At 39.8% G+C, this 17300-nt stretch overlaps 2 protein-coding genes across 4 annotated transcripts in view; both read left to right on the forward strand.

Annotated features, from left to right (window-relative positions):
• Positions 1–2593: 2593 nt before the first annotated feature.
• eomesb (eomesodermin homolog b) lies at positions 2594–8243 on the forward strand. Of its 3 annotated transcripts, none has more exons than XM_056379749.1 (7): positions 2594–3025; positions 4417–5065; positions 5242–5408; positions 5691–5812; positions 6292–6450; positions 6589–6650; positions 6900–8243. In XM_056379749.1, exons 2-7 carry the CDS (start codon positions 4542–4544, stop codon positions 7684–7686), a joined length of 1821 nt encoding a protein of 606 aa, XP_056235724.1. In that variant the 5' UTR covers positions 2594–3025; positions 4417–4541; the 3' UTR covers positions 7687–8243. The 3 variants fall into 3 exon arrangements, with proteins under 3 accessions (XP_056235724.1, XP_056235725.1, XP_056235726.1); XM_056379750.1 differs by having other exon boundaries at positions 4425–5065; XM_056379751.1 differs by having other exon boundaries at positions 2600–3025; positions 5242–5396.
• Positions 8244–9239: 996 nt separating this feature from the next.
• The window catches only part of LOC130171882 (ankyrin repeat and IBR domain-containing protein 1-like), a 34014-nt gene continuing 25953 nt past the window's right edge, over positions 9240–17300 (forward strand). Inside the window, exons 1-5 of the mRNA XM_056380151.1 lie at positions 9240–9397; positions 11726–12010; positions 13127–13427; positions 14681–14863; positions 16748–16865. Of these exons, the coding sequence (XP_056236126.1) occupies positions 11823–12010; positions 13127–13427; positions 14681–14863; positions 16748–16865 (790 nt within the window). The 5' untranslated portion in view covers positions 9240–9397; positions 11726–11822. The remainder of the gene's footprint in view (positions 9398–11725; positions 12011–13126; positions 13428–14680; positions 14864–16747; positions 16866–17300) is intronic.

A 17300-nucleotide genomic window follows, 5' to 3' on the forward strand; every position in this document is an offset into this window, starting at 1 on the left:
GGCAGAAAGCTGAGATCACATTCAATTAAAGCGATAATTAATTAGGTTTGTATGTCTGTAAGTTGTTGAGAGGGTATTTCCCAGGAAGTGAGAAAGGCAAACCTTCAGAGCCAATCATAACACTCCTCTGAGAGTGTGTCTGTCGTGACATCACAAGCTGTGGCGGGCAGAGTTCCTGGCATGGCTTCAGACCAACAGACCTTCTGCTACCGGCAGGGTGGCAGTGGCCTAGGGCAGGGCGGTGACGGCCAGGTCACCAGCTTTTTCCTGCCTGGCATGAGCACCGCGGGAGAGGTGACCGGCAGGATGGCAAGATGTCAGAAACAGCCCTTTAGATGTGTCAAAAAGCAGGCACAGCTAGGGGAAGCTGCTCATCGAGTGTGACAGAGTGAGAAGTGAGGCCAGTCAGAGAGGATGCCCAATAAATACGTAAAAGCCAAACAGCATTTTGGGATCTATAGAGGTGGTTTAAAAAAAAAAAAAAGGGATGATTTTGGCAATGAGATAAGCTGATATAAGATAGAAAATATGTTTTCATCTTTAAGGAGAGCTATAGTGAACAATCAATGGGCCCATGCCTGTATGTATTTTAAGTGAAGAGCAGGGGGAAAAGGCAAACAAGGGCAAAAGGTGTCAAAGATTCTCTCCAGACATGTTTCAATCATATACAAATACTCAGCTTTGAGTAATAATTTGTGTCTGGTATGGGTTTCCCACAGAAAGTTAAATTAACTCATTAAAAATTCTTTCAAAATCCAGATCCTCAGTGTATATGCAATCGAGGTTTCAAATTTCCACATTACACTTGTGTGACTTGCATTTTGGGCTGTGACTTATGGCACTTATGTCACGAAAAAATCATATTCATACATAAACGTGTTAACTGAGATTTAAGGTGAGCAAAGACAAAAATTTCCCCCTTAAGTAGATGAATGTGAGAACAGCCTCTCTAGTGTCAAACTCTGCACATAAACTCTGCGCTGAATTCCAACTGAAGGAGCAATATGCAAAATAGATTTATGTGCACATTACGTCAGTAATGCGCGCTGCTGGGACAGTGTTTGTCCCTGCACTGCTGGGACAAATAAATGCTTATCTAGAAACTGCAATAGAAACTTTTCAAGACTCCACACATTCACACTTCTGAGTCACTGGTTTTACCATCAAAGCACGTGACCATATGAGTTTGCATGTCAGATGCGTGGTTTGCTAAATAAAGAGAGCGAGGGAGAGAGAGAGAGTTTAATGTGCTTGAATTGAGAGTCACCATTATAATATTTTACATTAAATGTATGTAAATATATGTACGTATTTGTGTATTAATATACCGAAAAATGGAAACAGGCGAGCAGGGGAAAATGCTGCTTGTTCAGAGTAAAATCAGGATAAATGAAACTGCTTTGCACACCATGATCTGTGAATTCTTACTCTATATTCATGACTTCCTGAAACAATCAAACAACTCAATTAGTTTATCAGTGCAATCAACAGAAGTGTATTAGCTTTAGACTGTTTGCTGTTCAAATAGTTTACCCAAATAGTTGATTTGTCTTGTTTGATGTGCGGTGTGTTTATTTCAGAGGTGCTTCACTAATCCTCTCACTGCCTTTATCATGTAAACTTTTCTCCAAGCGAGCAGCAGCTGCAGCTGAGCATCGTCTGGTCTTGAGAGGGGAGCGGGTCTTTAAGCTGTGAAAAGGTATGCCATTAGCACCGTAATGTAGCAGTATTTTAACGTCTGTAACGGGTTTCCTTTGAACCGAAGAAGTGGGAAGTATCGAGAAACAGTCTGATATGGGCCCCTTTAAAAGCTAAAATTATCTGTGAATTCTTTGCACGTCTGTGACTAATCTTACTGTACACTGGGGCAGCGTTTGACATCAACACTGTACGGTCTGTCTGTGAGTTCAGGTGTTGTTGACGATGTCATGTGATCTTTAAAGTAGATCATTGTGTCTATATTTCTGTGTCTGTGAAGATAAACACAGGAACACATCTTTTTCTTCATAAAGTATTTACCTTTTTTTTCCCATCTAGTAGGGGCTCGTCACTCTTCAGCCCCATTAGCAATGATGAGTGAGATCATATTTATTGTATATCTGTACTCGTCTTTCACAGCTATAGACTGCGATGAGTTTCAGTCATAACAAGTTAAATATGTGTATAATATGTAAAATTAAAAAATCATATGTACTAATATAATGTTTGATATCTTTGTTATTATCAAAGAGGCACATTTACTTTCCCAGTTCTTACTTCACAGACACATTTTGTACATGTTATTGTAGGTAAAATATCACAATGGCTGAAGCATGAAATCTCTCTACTTAAAGTTGAAACCAGCAGTGATTTTCAAATTGTTGTTTTTTTTATACATTTTTGGAGCTAATTTTGTGGGTGAAGTAAATGTTTTTTTGTTTTTTTTTAAATCCAGATCAGCACCTCCTTTCATAAATCTGAAGATGAATGTATTTTTCTCTTTGTGTTGAAATGGATTTCATGGCTTCTTAGACAAGGAGCAGTGTTCTACAAAGTCTTATATAACAATATAAGGCACAGTAAGGTCACCATAAACCGACAGACACACTCTGAGCCCTGATGGGAGTGTTATTTTGGTGATGTCTTTGTGAGGATGATAAGATGGAAACAATTCACGGATGGATTGGGAAGCAGCAGCCTCGCTCTCATGCACCTTTGGATAGATGCTGAGGATCCCCCGCCCCTCCCCTGGAGATCAGAGGAGAATCTGATAATAGGCTGCTATCTGTGCGTCATGGCCACAAGGAGAGAGCAGCGGTGAAAACGGGAGTGCGCCTCTACGCTCAGATAAGTCCGCCTCCACATGGCTCAGGTTTTATCTTCTGCTCCCTCCTCGACCTCAAACACAACATGATGTCATGTGCTGGTATGGGCTCAGCTTCGCAGGTTGTTTCGAGGGGTGCCTGAGAGAGTTTTTATTTTGTTAGAATAATTTTTTGTGCCTTGAACTTGATTTGCAAAAGGAACCAGGAGGAAGAATCGCTTGGTGAGTTTATACGTTTTGATATATTTTTTATAGGCCTATGTGATGTATGTATCTTAAGTTTTTATCACACTCTCTGATTAAATATTATTTTAAATGTAATAAATGAGAAATTAACAGATTATTTGCCACAAAATACAGCTAACAATGAATTTAGTGTTTTATATGTTGTTATTTACAGGGAATTAAGCCTCATTAAATTATTTTATTTGTCTATACACAGATGTAGGCTATTTGTAGCCAATTTCTTTATTCATTTTTCTCTATATGGCAGTTTAGATTTGTTTGTTGTCATTTGTCACATCGGACTGTCTGATCCAAGAAACATCACAGGTTTCTTCAAACGGAAAAATAATTGGCTATTTCCCTTTTTCACGTCTGGTGTCCCGGTGGGACACAGAACCGCATCAGATCTATGAATGAATGCAAATTCATTAACTCTGAATAATAACATAGGATTAAAAACATCACATCTCTTACTAAGAAAGTAACTCTACATATGTTTACAATGTGTTTTTCAAAAATATTTTTTATAAAGATAAATGGCTTGCTAAACTGATGACATGCATGTATTTTTGTAAATACTATGGGGTCAATAACTTTATGAAATGTTAAAAAATAAAATGAAATAAAACCAAATAAATAGCACGATTTGCTTTTACCGAAGAATTTGCCTTCATGAGATTCTCTCAAAATATGACACGGATTTCAAGAGTCGGGGGCGAGCTTTCACCTCACACAAAACAACCCCCAAAAATCTGTGCATTACTTCAAGTTTGTCAGATGACTTACAAGAAACTAGCTCTTAGCTGGAGGCGAATCATCTCCAATATTATCCAAATAGAACTACATTTTAAAAATTTATTTTTTAATGTTGACCAGACACGTAGCCAACTGTCCCATTCAGTTGCATTAGATAGAAAACAATTTTTTCTTGGTTTTGTTTGAACTTTTGACCTGAATCACATCGCGGATACTGTAGCCCCTGAACTCTAAAAATCAAAGTGCCTTACACTAAATTTAATTGAATAATCTCCCAAACCTAATAATCCTAATACGGAAGAAAAAGATAAGTAAAAGAAAATAAAGACCGAGGAGCCGCTTTTTAAGTTACAGTAAAGCCACAATGACCGAGGAAGAAGACAAAGACCGAAATTGAAAATTTCAAGTTTGGTATAGACTTGACAGCCATAGTCTGATACGCCCACACAGATGTGAAGCTTTGATATGACGGTCAATTTTTCCACACACATCTCTGTGCATTGTCGTGTAACTGTACGTGCACTTTCCCTGCTTGGCACTTGCATCGGGCCTTTCAAATGCTGGTGACTCAGGAAACCAGATGACTTGATATGTAGCCTATCGTCCCTAACTCTAACCTGTTTCTGTCTCAGGGACTCAGACTGCAGTGGATGCATGTTTTTAGAACAAAACATCTGAAATAAAATAGTTTCAGTGATTCCTGAGGGGGGAGAAAGCCATCAACCTGTGAATTAAGACTGAGTGAAGAACCGCAGCCATGCTCGGCGGTGAAGGAGAGAGCAGCACCTTCTCTTCTACGAAGGAGGCAGCGGATGAGAGGCGAAAGTCTCCAGCTGTGGATGGGGATGACCCGGCTGCTCGCAGCAGGTACACAGAGCACGGGATGGGTGCTGACCGGTACTACCTCCCTCCAGCAGTTTCTAAACAAAACCCAGAGGCAGCGAATCCCTGCTCTTTCCTCCCCTATACCCCTAGTGGGACGGTTTATACCCCGTCCGGCGCTGGCAGGTACGCCTCATCTCTCCACTTGGGCTCCGTGTTGCCTCCCGCGGGGTTTTCCCCCTCCACAGCCGGCCGCAGTCACTTCAGCTCGGCTTACCAGCTCGGGCAGAGCCCCGGCTGCATCTACCCGCCCTACACCGGCTCTGGTTCCGCTCTCAGCAACATGACTCTGCCCACCGGCGGCCCAGGGATGAGGGCCCAGGTCTACCTCTGCAACCGGCCGCTGTGGCTCAAGTTCCACCGGCACCAGACCGAGATGATCATCACCAAGCAGGGCAGGTGAGAAGTCTGCAATAATGCAAATGAAACTTTCCTTTCGATTCTTATTCACTTGTTTTGTTTAAATTCGCTGTCAAATTTCATTGATTTACTATAAATGCCTGCTATAATTATGTTTGAGGTGCATTATAGTTTCCAATACTGTTTGTTGATTTTATTTTGCTTTGTGTTTGCAGACGGATGTTCCCGTTTCTCAGTTTCAACATAGCTGGTCTGAGCCTGACCGCGCACTACAACGTGTTTGTGGAGGTTGTGCTGGCGGATCCGAACCACTGGAGATTTCAAGGTGGCAAGTGGGTCACCTGTGGGAAGGCGGACAACAGCAGCCAAGGTACGGAAAAAGGTCAATATTTAGTTTAGTTCCATGTTGAATTTTTATTTGAGTTATTTACCTTTCAGTAAAAAAAAAAAGAAAAAAAATGAAATTAGTAAAATTATCTAATTAGCACGTTTTTTATTTCCAAAATTAATTTTCGCTATATATTCGAAACAAAATAAGGCCAGAGGCCTTTAGGTTATAGGTGTGCAATCTGAACCATTTTGTTTCAATGAATAACCCATTAAACTGATTACTTGAGGTTGGCTGCTGGGAGTTTGATGTCTCTAATGTCTTTCTTTATTTCAGGGAACAAAGTGTATATCCATCCAGAGTCTCCAAACACAGGGGCCCACTGGATGAGACAAGAGATCTCCTTCAGCAAACTGAAACTCACCAACAACAAAGGGACCAGTCACAATACTTCACAGGTAACTCAGAAATAAATGAAGCTAAATTAACGGCTTAAACCCTCATGGATGATTTAAATAGTCTGAATAATAGAAATATTAAAAATGATTTTCGTTGAACTGTGATTAGTTGCTTGTTTTTTGTATCAACGATATAGGCTTAGGCTTTTTGCAACTGAAGGCCATTTTCAGTTTTTATATTGTTGTTGGGAAAATCATTTGCAGGCTTTTATAAGCAGAGCTGTCAAGGAGGATATGACGCTTTTATTCTCATCAGAAGTTGTGCAATCGAATACATGAATTGAACACGTTCATCAAATAAAAAAAAAAAAAAAATCAAGTGCAAAATTCAATGACGTACTAAACTCAAGACGCTGTGATAAAGTAGGGCCTTTTCCAACTCTAGAAAAATAACCGTTAAGCACCAATCATTTGCTTGTTTTTAATAATTTACGGATGATTTTTTTTTTTTTTTTTTTTTTTTTTTACCGTGTGTGTAGATGATTGTCCTGCAGTCGCTGCATAAGTACCAGCCCAGGCTGCACATCGTGGAGGTGACGGAAGACGGGGTGGAGGACATTAACAGTGACGTTAAGACTCAGAGCTTCACTTTTCCAGAGACCCAGTTTATTGCTGTCACTGCCTACCAGAACACGGATGTAAGCATGAAAATATATTGATTTTTTTTTTTTTATCTTACTCAGACTTGCATGTTAAATGATCTTCTTCACAATTGTTCTCTCCGTATCTTCGCATAAAAATATGTTGCTTTTTCTTCCATTTTGCTTTTCTTTCAGATCACACAGCTGAAAATTGATCATAACCCTTTTGCCAAAGGATTCAGAGATAATTATGATTCGTGAGTATTTTACTTCAATGTCATGCAGTGCTCATAAGTTATAAATTGTGTATCAATATATTTTCACAATACATAAATGTATCAAATTAGATGTTTTATTGTATCAAGTTTATTTATTTAAAAACTTCAAATCAATTTTAAGTAGTATGTGTGTGCCAACTCCTTTCAATAGAAATTTTCACACCAGTTTTTTTCACCTATACATGGACCTTTCCTGACCTCAAGTTCATAAGAACGTGTGTTTTTCAGGATGTACACAGCACCAGAGAATGACCGACTCACCCCATCTCCAACTGACTCTCCACGTGCCCACCAGATAGTCCCTGGTGCCCGCTACACCATGCAGCCTCTCTTCCAGGACCAATTTGTCAACAACCCACCCCAGAATCGCTTCTACAACAGTGAGAGAGCAGTACCACAGACTACCAGCCTCCTCTCACCTCAGACTGAAGACGGAGCTTCGCAGAGGTGGTTTGTCACCTCCATGCAGCAAGGAGGAAACAGCACTAGCACCAGCAACAAGCTAGATCTGACACCTTATGAGGGTGAATACTCAAGCTCCCTGCTTCCTTATGGTATCAAATCCCTGTCCATGCAAACATCCCACGCTCTCAGCTACTACCCAGACTCTCCTTTCACCACCATGTCTGCAGGGTGGGGGTCCAGAGCAGCATACCAGAGAAAAGTGACTCCGAGTCTACCTTGGTCTCCCAGACCCAGTCCCACTGCTGGTTTCCCAGAAGACTCAGACAAAGTAAAACCACAGATAGAGGAGGAGGTGAATGGCAGTGGAAGCCTGATCTCCTCGTGGACAGAGACACAGGCATCAGCTCTTGGCCTTGACAAGGCTGATTCTTATTCTACAGCCTGCAAACGAAGGCGTTTGTCCCTTAATGGTCCAAGCACAGAGGACTCACCCGCTGATATCAAGTGTGAGGACTTGGCCTCAGCGGCCACCAACAGTAGCTCCTATAGCAAGGAGCCCCCTCCATCCAAAGGCATGGCAGCTTACTATTCCTTTTACACAAACCCTTGAATGATTTGTCTCTGACAGATACGGCGTCATGTTGTGATTTAGTTGTTCTTCATCTGCCACCATGAATAAGAATTATTATTTTGCGTTTTTGGTATGTGTGCACCCGGAATTTGTCTCGGTGTTGAAAAAATGTTTTTTTTCCTTCTGTGGTGGCAAAGGAAATATCATGGACACATTAAAAATAATGGCATTAAAGGTTATGAGACATGTGTGGCATAATAAGCATTGCCCCCCATGAGATGTAGGCTTATTTTGTCTGTTTTCCTTGACAATATATTTTTTGAACCCCCCATTTATGTAACTCTGTATTTGCTATTCTGAAAGTGCCAAAGCATTTGTTTAAGTTTCCCCATTTTTAAGAACAGTGTTATGTATGTTCTATTGTTGCATACATTACTGTATCTGGCTTTAAACTGAGATTATGTGTTTACAGATTATTTATTGAAGGCCCGTTGATATGAAAGTTGTGCACTCTTAAATGTGAGAATAATATGCTGTATATACCTTCATTTCAATGTTCAGATATTTGATAATAAAAGGCATATGTGTTGTTTGGAGTATGTGAGTGATTATTTCAAGTTAACCTTTGCCCCTGTTTAAACATAGCATACTTTAGATATGATGGACTGGAGTGTACATTTAATCTTAAATTTTTGTTTGCTCTATGAATGTGCCACTTAAGGATTGTCTGTAATTACTCAAATTGTTATAGCCTATTTGATGCATTTATAAACTTTGATTTCATTGCACATTGGACCCATAGCTTGCACAGGTGGAGGATAAAGCCACTTAAATTGACCTGACCCACCTTTTTAAGACTTCATTTAAATTATATTTTTTTCTTGATGAACAACAAGTGGCAAGGCACAAAACAAGTCATATTAAGAATCAATTGTTCAGGGTATATGCCACAGAGCATAACCTAATGTCCTCCCAGAAGTGTTATGTGTGTGTTCTGTGGACTATGTCGCACTCTAGTGGTCCTTTATTGTACTCACAGCCATTACAAACTAATAACGATAGCAGCCTGTTGAGTTGTGATGGAGACTGAGTGCCCCTGACATAATAGTGAGTTCTCCTCTCAATCTCCTCTTAACGATCAGCAGCCGAAAAGTGCAGAGTTTGAACTTTTTTTTATTTTGAAGAAACCCATTCCTACTCTGTCCATGGGAACCTGACTCACATTGAATAGCATAGGTTTGTCCTATATGTAACTCTTATCTCCACATAGCACCACAAATATACACAATTATTATCCTGAGCAGAGGATGAATTAGAAGACAAGAAGTAGATGAACTTTTATTTTTAAAAAAATCACGCACTTGGTTGGCCAGTGCATGTCTAGTGCATAATATTGTACGTTAGGATACCACCGATAAAACTTTTTCGTTTAAATATAACTTAATTAATGTCTGTGTCTCTGGAGTTATCATAAGCTTTAGCAGTATATGAACGTTTAGTGTTTGAGAAAAAAAAAGAATAAGCCGTCTTTCTCCGCCTGTTTTGGGGGTTGTGTTGAAACCTGGCAACCAGACTAGCAGCCAGCAGAGAGTCAACGGAGAGTTGACAGGAACAACATCACTGCTCTGAGCACACATTATTTATAGGGAAGCATTGCCTCACTCAACCACATATTCCCTAGTTTTCTTGCGCTTGCGACTGACAGTTAATTCACAAGGTCAGGCCTTCGACAGCGAGATGTACCATCTGTGTAAGTCGAAATACTTGTTACTCATTGTTTACAGCGAGTTTATCAACTGTGCTAGCTAAGTTGGCTAGAAGCACGGTTAGCTTGCTAGCTGACCCGCTAGCGTATGCACTGACGTTAGCCAACGCAAAAGCTAGCGTCATGATGTTTTTTGTTTTGAATAACATACAGCTGGCAAGCAAGATTGTGTATTATGATTAAAACTAGGCCTTCCAACAAACGGGCTAGTTTGGAGCTGACGTTATCTAAGGTCAGTTGGCTGGCGAATGTTTTCACTAACCAGAAATGTAACAAAGCGTTATCGCGGACTCTTCATTAAGACAACACAACAACACTGCTATCAGCTTGAGCTAACTAGCGAAAATATAAACACCACACAACATGGAGAAAGGCCTGCATGAAGGAGTTTAGTGACAAGTGGCAACTGACAAACTGTTACATTTTTCTATTTTATAACGCAGCTGTTACCTTCTAGAGAGCTATACTCGGATATCGTTGGTTGGCGCTGATGTGGGGGAGTGTCGTTAACTATTGTCAGATAGGTTAATTAGTTATGTATTTGGAGAGTAACCTTATCGAGGAGTATATGTTACCAGGTTATATAACTCTGTTCAAAGATAAGGTGTTTACAAGTGTGGGACATTGTCTGTTGGTCTCGCCCTCTGACTATGTGGTTATGAGCGTGTCTGTCCTCACATAGCACAAGCTTGACACAAATTTATTTACAAGACAAGTTAAATTGTGCTATCTGCCTTCTCTGTTGACATGACGAATACTTTTTTGAACGTGTTAGTGGTATATTATGTAAATGTATTGGTTCCATTGCAAGGATGGCTGGATATTATGCACGATCATAATATTGGCAATGTTTTAACACATTTAAATAAATATACAGTATTTACTTTTTTAGGTAAAGAACAAATAATAAACAGTGCGTGTAAAGTGACCAATTGCAAGTCTGTTCTAGAGAGTGAGGAGGACACAAAGTCCTGTCCAGCCCCCTTTTCCCCTTACCTCCATTCTCCAATGGATTTTTTCATAGAGGGTTTCTAAAAGGCTGAAACTTGACAGTGGGAAGTTACGGTCATACTTTAAGCAGGTATCTGCCTGTGTATGTGAACCATGTTGACCACCTCAGAACTTTAAACATATATACTTATTGCTTTGGTAGAGTTAAATAACTAATGTCACCAAATGGAATCTTCATTGTCCAAATGTATTTATGCATGTAAATGTTTATTTTTTTCTTCAAAGTTTTGCTCATTGTGTCAGTGATGTTATTTGAACACTGAACATTTCCCAAATTACAGTGAATAATACCTTTTCCTGGAAAATGACTAAGGGTTATGAAAACTGCCTGGAATTAACTCCTTGTCCACTCTTATCTGTTACACACATGCACAGCCTCTTATGTAGTTTCAGATTGCTGTTATTGTGTAAAGATTGGCTGATAGGATGAGGATGAGTCAGACACTTCCATCCACACTTGACTCTGTATACATAAATGGAAAAAGGTCAGTTGTCCTGCAAGTGAAATGTTGAAATTTGCTTACCATTCCCTTTGTCATACTTGCAAACCTATGGAGAGTTGGGCATTGGGTTTGTACACTTGAGTGGTATTTTTTTCTTATTTCTTTTCTTATGTACACTGTTTGCCTACTTCAAGGCAGAAATCCTCGTGAAGAAGAATTTGCATGGTGGTATGAATGAATGAAGTAGTGCACACTGCTGTAGGAGACAATGTTGTTTTCTGTGGATTTGTGCTGTAGCTCACCAAAAATACAAAAAAGTATCACACTGGCCAAACAGTCATGACCATATGGTGCTCTGGTGGAAGCGAAATGCTGACTCGCTGCATGTTGTTCTTGAGTTGAGGATCTCTTGCTTCACAATGACTCCTGGCCTCAGTAGGATGGGCAGGATTGGCACAGAGAGGCGGAAGCACCTGGTGATGCCAGAGGAAGTCTTGTCCTTCTCTCTGTGTGAGCTTTGTTGGCATTATGTTTGGTCATACAAAACAAAAAATAAAAAGACAAACGCAGGGAGGTAGTTTACAGTTCTGTGGTGATGCTGACACAGGGGCTTGTGGCAGAGCAGCCTGAGCAACATTGGAGATGCATCTCTCATCTTAATGATACAGAGGGAGTGGAAGTAATTAAAATTCTTAAGACGCAGGGCTGCTTTTCCTTAAACAGTGATAGAAATACTGGCTTACTATATTGGAGTTTTTCAGTGACAGACGTGCTCAGTGACTATTTTTCTGCTAGTAAGGCCTTGTTGGACCCAGACAAAGCCATAAAGGAATTAAACCGATTTTTCTTCTTTTTTTAGGACCTTCAGTATGGTGGTCAGCTGGATTTGAGCAGGTTGAAGACAACTTAAGAGGCTGCTGTGTCAGTCAGAGCTTGAATCCACGGTAGGAGAAGAGATGGGAAACACAGCAACCAAATTCCGTAAAGCTCTCATCAATGGGGATGAGATGCTGGCCTGCCATCTGTATGAGAGCAACCCGCAGTTCAAGGAGGCTCTGGATCCCAACTCTACATACGGAGAGTCCTACCAGCACAACACTCCACTGCACTATGCTGCCCGGCACGCCATGACACGCCTACTCAGGTCAGGATGTGGCCTGGACAAAATCAGACAAACAAACAAGCAGATGTAATGCACACATTTGGAGTCACATCATTTTTGGACCCGCATCTGTCGCTGAAGGAAAAATGCACATCTAAGGGTTGATAGATCAAAGAATAATTCATGGAGCTTTAGGTTGTTGCTATGATACAGATTTTTTTCATTATTATTAATTGTATTTTTTATGTGGTACCCGTTCAGATAAAAGCTGTCATTTGAGCACTTCTCTTACTTTTTAGCAGTGTGTTTATCAACTGGTCCCATCTACTACTGTATTGCTGCATCGTAAGAGAAAAATTTTCATGTTTCATCTCTATATATCTCTGTCCCATCTGTCTCTCCACATAGCCATCTGTTAGCAGCTCTCAGGAATGCAACATGCTGGGGTGGAATAGGATGGGGCTCTAAGAGCTTCCTATCCGACAAGCTAACAATCTCGCATTTGTTTGCCTCTTCTCAGGCCCTATCCTTTCTTTGCTAATATGATCCTTGCTCACTTTTACATTCGCACATGACTTACATGCTAGGTGGATTTGTAAAATGGCAGCAAGTAACCTTAATGCCCAGTGGAAGCAAAATATATGGCTGCATAGATGGATGGATATGATTCTGATAATTCTAGTTTCCACATAAAGCACCAAAATTGTTAGACTCAAGACTGATTAACTAATTTCGATAATAAATTAGCTGAAGCGCAATGTGCATTTCCACATGGGTCTTTACTGTGCAAGTCTGTACATTTGATAAAAAATTTTCTGCAATATACTTCTTAAAATGCTTTAGAATGTACAGTACAGCTCAAAACAGTTTTCTGTGATATAGGTTATTGATTATTTTCACAAATTTTTTGGTTTGTCGGATGATGAAATTATTTGGGGTTTTTTACTTTGTTTAACGTTATGGGCCCCCAATTAGGCTTACAAAATGAGACGAAAAATGCAGGGTTTAAATTGTAAACCCTAAAAGGTTAATTTGTGGACTAAAAAAAAGTAAAACTTTAACTAAAATGTGTTGGCTTTCCCCCCATACCAAGCCATTTCTGGGCCAATGAATTAAAGTTTGAAATCAACTGTTATTTCTCTCCTTGTCTTATTTTAGGTCTTTTCTCTTAAGCAAAGATGGAAATCCTAACAAGCGTAATGTGCACAATGAGACATCTCTGCACCTTCTCTGCATGGGGCCCCAGATCTTGATCTCAGAGGGGGCGCTGCAACCCCGGATCTCACGGCCATATGAGGATGAACACCGTCGGGCTGAATGTCTACAAATGATCCTGGCATGGACCGGAGCAAAGCTGGACCATGGAGAGTATGAGAGTGCTGATGTCAATGCCACTGACAACAAGAAAAACACTTGTCTGCACTATGCTGCTGCATCAGGCATGAAGACGTGTGTTGAGGTGAGATTATAAAATCCTGTGGATATAATTCAGTCTGGGTTTAAGTAAAATATTCACAAGCATGACGTTTTAGGTATAGATCAAAGGCTCCATAGATGGAAACTGAAGAGCCTCAGTAAGACAGGGAGCATTTGAGTGGAAGGAAGATAAAATAAGCCAGAGTAACCCTCATGTTAACACAAATTATTCAATATCTGCCCTTTTGTACTGTACTTATTTGTGGAATTGTGGCTGGTGTGTCGCCTTGTGTTAGATCCGGTTGTGACCCTGGTTAAGGGACAATAATTTGCAGACCCACATCCACTGTATTAAGTTTGATCAAAGCCTTCCCTGGTGAGTTTTGGGAAGATGCCGTTCAACACAGAACCTCTGTTAATCCCTGGGGCAGAATGTATCACATACAAGTTACTCAGATGAATTAAGCTATCCAGTATGTGCCTTTGTTAAGACCCTTAGTTCAGTTTTGAAATGGGGCTTGTGTATAACCAAGCTGTGTAATCCCCATAATGAATAATTTAGTTTACAACATGAACAACCACAATTTTCAGTTGAATTCAACTGTGGCTACTTCCCTAATTGTAGATAATCAAATTGAAATGCACTATATCATTCATTTACATGATTCATAATTATGTAATTTTCTACTGTTAAGTGTTCATTTTTTATTTTAGCATTTATAGCAAAATGCAATTTGCACCGTGTACGAAACAAAATGTTCAGTATTTGGATGTAGGCAGGTGACAGGCCTATTAGATATGGGCCTCTGTGTGATATAAAGATAGAAATCCTACATTGAAATTTGGAAAATGTAGCAAAAAGGCAAAATGGAAAATAATTAATCGGTAAAGGTTTTGGGAAGCTGAAATTACATATTCATACTTGAGAGTACAATTTTATTTGATTTTCTTAAAGTGGCTCAGCCATTGCTATTTTTTAAATTTATTTTGCTTTTAAATTTCTGATAAGATGCACAAGTGCACAAGTCCACTTATTGGTTCTGAAACAGGAGAATTGTAAATAATAATCATGATCACAGTTTATAACAAAATTATTGTGATTTGCGTTCCTTTTATAGTTGTGTAGCCTTTACCTCAAATACTATCACAGAGTTAGTGGTACTCCACTGTTTTTATAATTTAAGGTGTTTCAATGTATATACAGTATATAACAAGTGAGCTTCTGTACATGTTTCTACATACAGTGTGCGACCCATGATTCAAACACGGATTTTCCCTTTGTTTTCACTTGCTCAGTCCCTGGTGCAGAGAGAAGCGGACCTGTTTGCAGAGAACGAAAACCGCGAGACTCCATGTGACTGTGCAGAGAAGCAGCACCACAAAGAGCTGGCCCTGTGCCTGGAGTCGCAGATGGTCTTTTCAATTGCCCCTGAAGCAGAGGGTATAGAGGCAGAGTACGCAGCCCTCGACCGAAGAGAGGTAGAGAATAACATACCAAGAGGCAGTGGGTATACAGCTTTCGGTTTGTCCCCCTCAACTGGTGTCACTTAAAACATATGTCAACCAAACTTAACCTAAAGACATTTGGTCACTGTTATTGCTGTTTCAGATAAAACTCTTTTGATTAAGCGTCATGGATACACTAACCCAACCCAACCCAAACAAATCAAACCCACATAGGGGTATTATGGAACTTCCTTTCTCAATTAAAAACTCACATTTATTTAAAGCTTTAGATCCATAAGTAATGAACAGAAGAGGCATTTTTTATAAGAATTGAAACAGTTACAGTCAGTTTGTAGGTCTGTAGTTGCAAATGCTTTGGTTAGACACACACACACACACACACACACACACACACACACACACAATTACAAATTAGTCACACAAAATAGTCTGCCAAAAGACATGCGACTCTTATCATCATCAGTTAGCTCTTTTGGTCTGACTGAGTCATGCGTTAGTAATCATCTTTATTTGATTTACTTTTAAAGTGGATATGAAACAGTCAATCAAGTTAATATGATTTACTAAATTGATTTTCTTAACAACTACATAACAAACATGACAAATGTAAGCATATGAAAGCAAAAAGAAGACCTGTTACATCTTTTCCCAGCAAAGGTCCTTTCAATTTCACTGCCTAAAACGTGCTTTACTGACCGCCCAACATACTCGCGACAACAGTGGTGCAGAGGCATTGGTCTGCTGCAGGGAAAGGGCACTAAAACACACCAGGCAGGCAGGGAAGAGACGACATTTAGCAAATTGCAAAAGTCGGCAGGTACTAAGACATCAACTGTGCCCTTACCAGCATTCACCAATAATTTAAATACTATGCAAACAGCACTGGAGCCCTCTGTTGGTCCTGCACGGCAATGATGTACAACAGTTACCTCATGAAAAATACAATCAGCTGATAATCAATCTCTAAAAAGTAGTACAAGTAACTATTACCTATCACAGCAACTAATACAGACAAAAAAAAATCTAAGTAAAGACCAGAATATGAACAAGACATTAATAAAAAGATACTAGATAGATAGAGCACTTTCAATCCCAAAGGGAAATTAGTGTGACAGCAGCCACTTGATAGACAGACACACACACACACACACACACACACACACACACACACACACACACACACACACGAAATTCATGAAAAAATGAATCAAATACAAAAACATGGCGGTAGGTTAAAGACACCAATACAATTAAAGGCTTAATTATATACAAAGAAGTAGAGGAACTTGAATGTGAAAAAATAAATAGTATAGATAAGAATGGAGATATAACCATAACTAGAATATACTATTTACTGAGTATATACTGTTTGATGATCTTAATATGCTAAAATACACTGTACATTAGTGAAAGTCAGGTCCATAAAACTGTAGTAAGATGTATGATTGTCCATGGATGTTAGAAATTGCCTACAGAACCAACCAACCCCGTGACATAGGCAATGACATCAATCCAAAATGGCAGCTAGCTAGATAGATAGCTAGGTAGAAATTAAAAATATATAAAAACATTAATTTGTCATATTTGTGTTTTTAACAACTTTTTTTAAATCAGATTTTAGGCAAGGTGGCTTTTATAAGATAGTAATACTTATATTCTCTTCTCCCCTTTGTTCCATCTTTCTTTCTACTCCCACCCTCATTCCTTCCCCTTCTATTCCCCTCATCTCACATCTATCTCCCTCTGCTCTTTCATTACTTTTCTCTGCCAACCTGGCCTGGCCTGATTTTTTTTTTCCCCTTACTTTAATTCCTTCCTCTGTTATTCTCCTTGTCATCCTCCTCCCTTCCTCCTGTGCTTACCCTGTCCTTTCCTCTCCCCTGCCCTTTTCTTTAGCTCTACGAGGGCCTGCGGCCTCAGGATCTACGGAGGCTGAAGGACATGCTGATAGTGGAGACAGCTGACATGCTGCAGGCCCCGCTCTTCACCGCAGAGGCACTGCTACGTGCCCATGGTACTATTGAACACACAGAGATATAAACTCAGTCACTCACATGGTAGTATCTGCTGGTTCTTGAAAATACTGGCACAGGGAATGTCCTAGTTACCTAGTGGTTAAATCAAATATCATGTAACTGCAACAGGGACCAAGGCTCTGCACAAATACTGCTTTTTCATCTGAGAGATGCTTTGAAGAATCTTTTTTACTTTGCACATGTTGTTCTGCTGTTTACTTGTGAAAAAAGCATTTGTTGTTAAATTTGTCTAATGTTTTATGTATTTGGGGATTAGAGAGGCCTTGCCTCATATAAACTTCTTGCCATACTCCAGTGATTTCCGTGCAGTCAGGATGTGAACAGCCTCTGTTATCCAAAAGAATTTCACTTGTATTTCGCTCAGTGGAGAGTGCCATTGTCACATGCTCTAAATGCTGTTTTTAGTGGGTTTG

This window comes from Seriola aureovittata, chromosome 7 (assembly GCF_021018895.1).
Source record: "Seriola aureovittata isolate HTS-2021-v1 ecotype China chromosome 7, ASM2101889v1, whole genome shotgun sequence".
Taxonomy (NCBI): Eukaryota; Metazoa; Chordata; class Actinopteri; order Carangiformes; family Carangidae; genus Seriola; species Seriola aureovittata.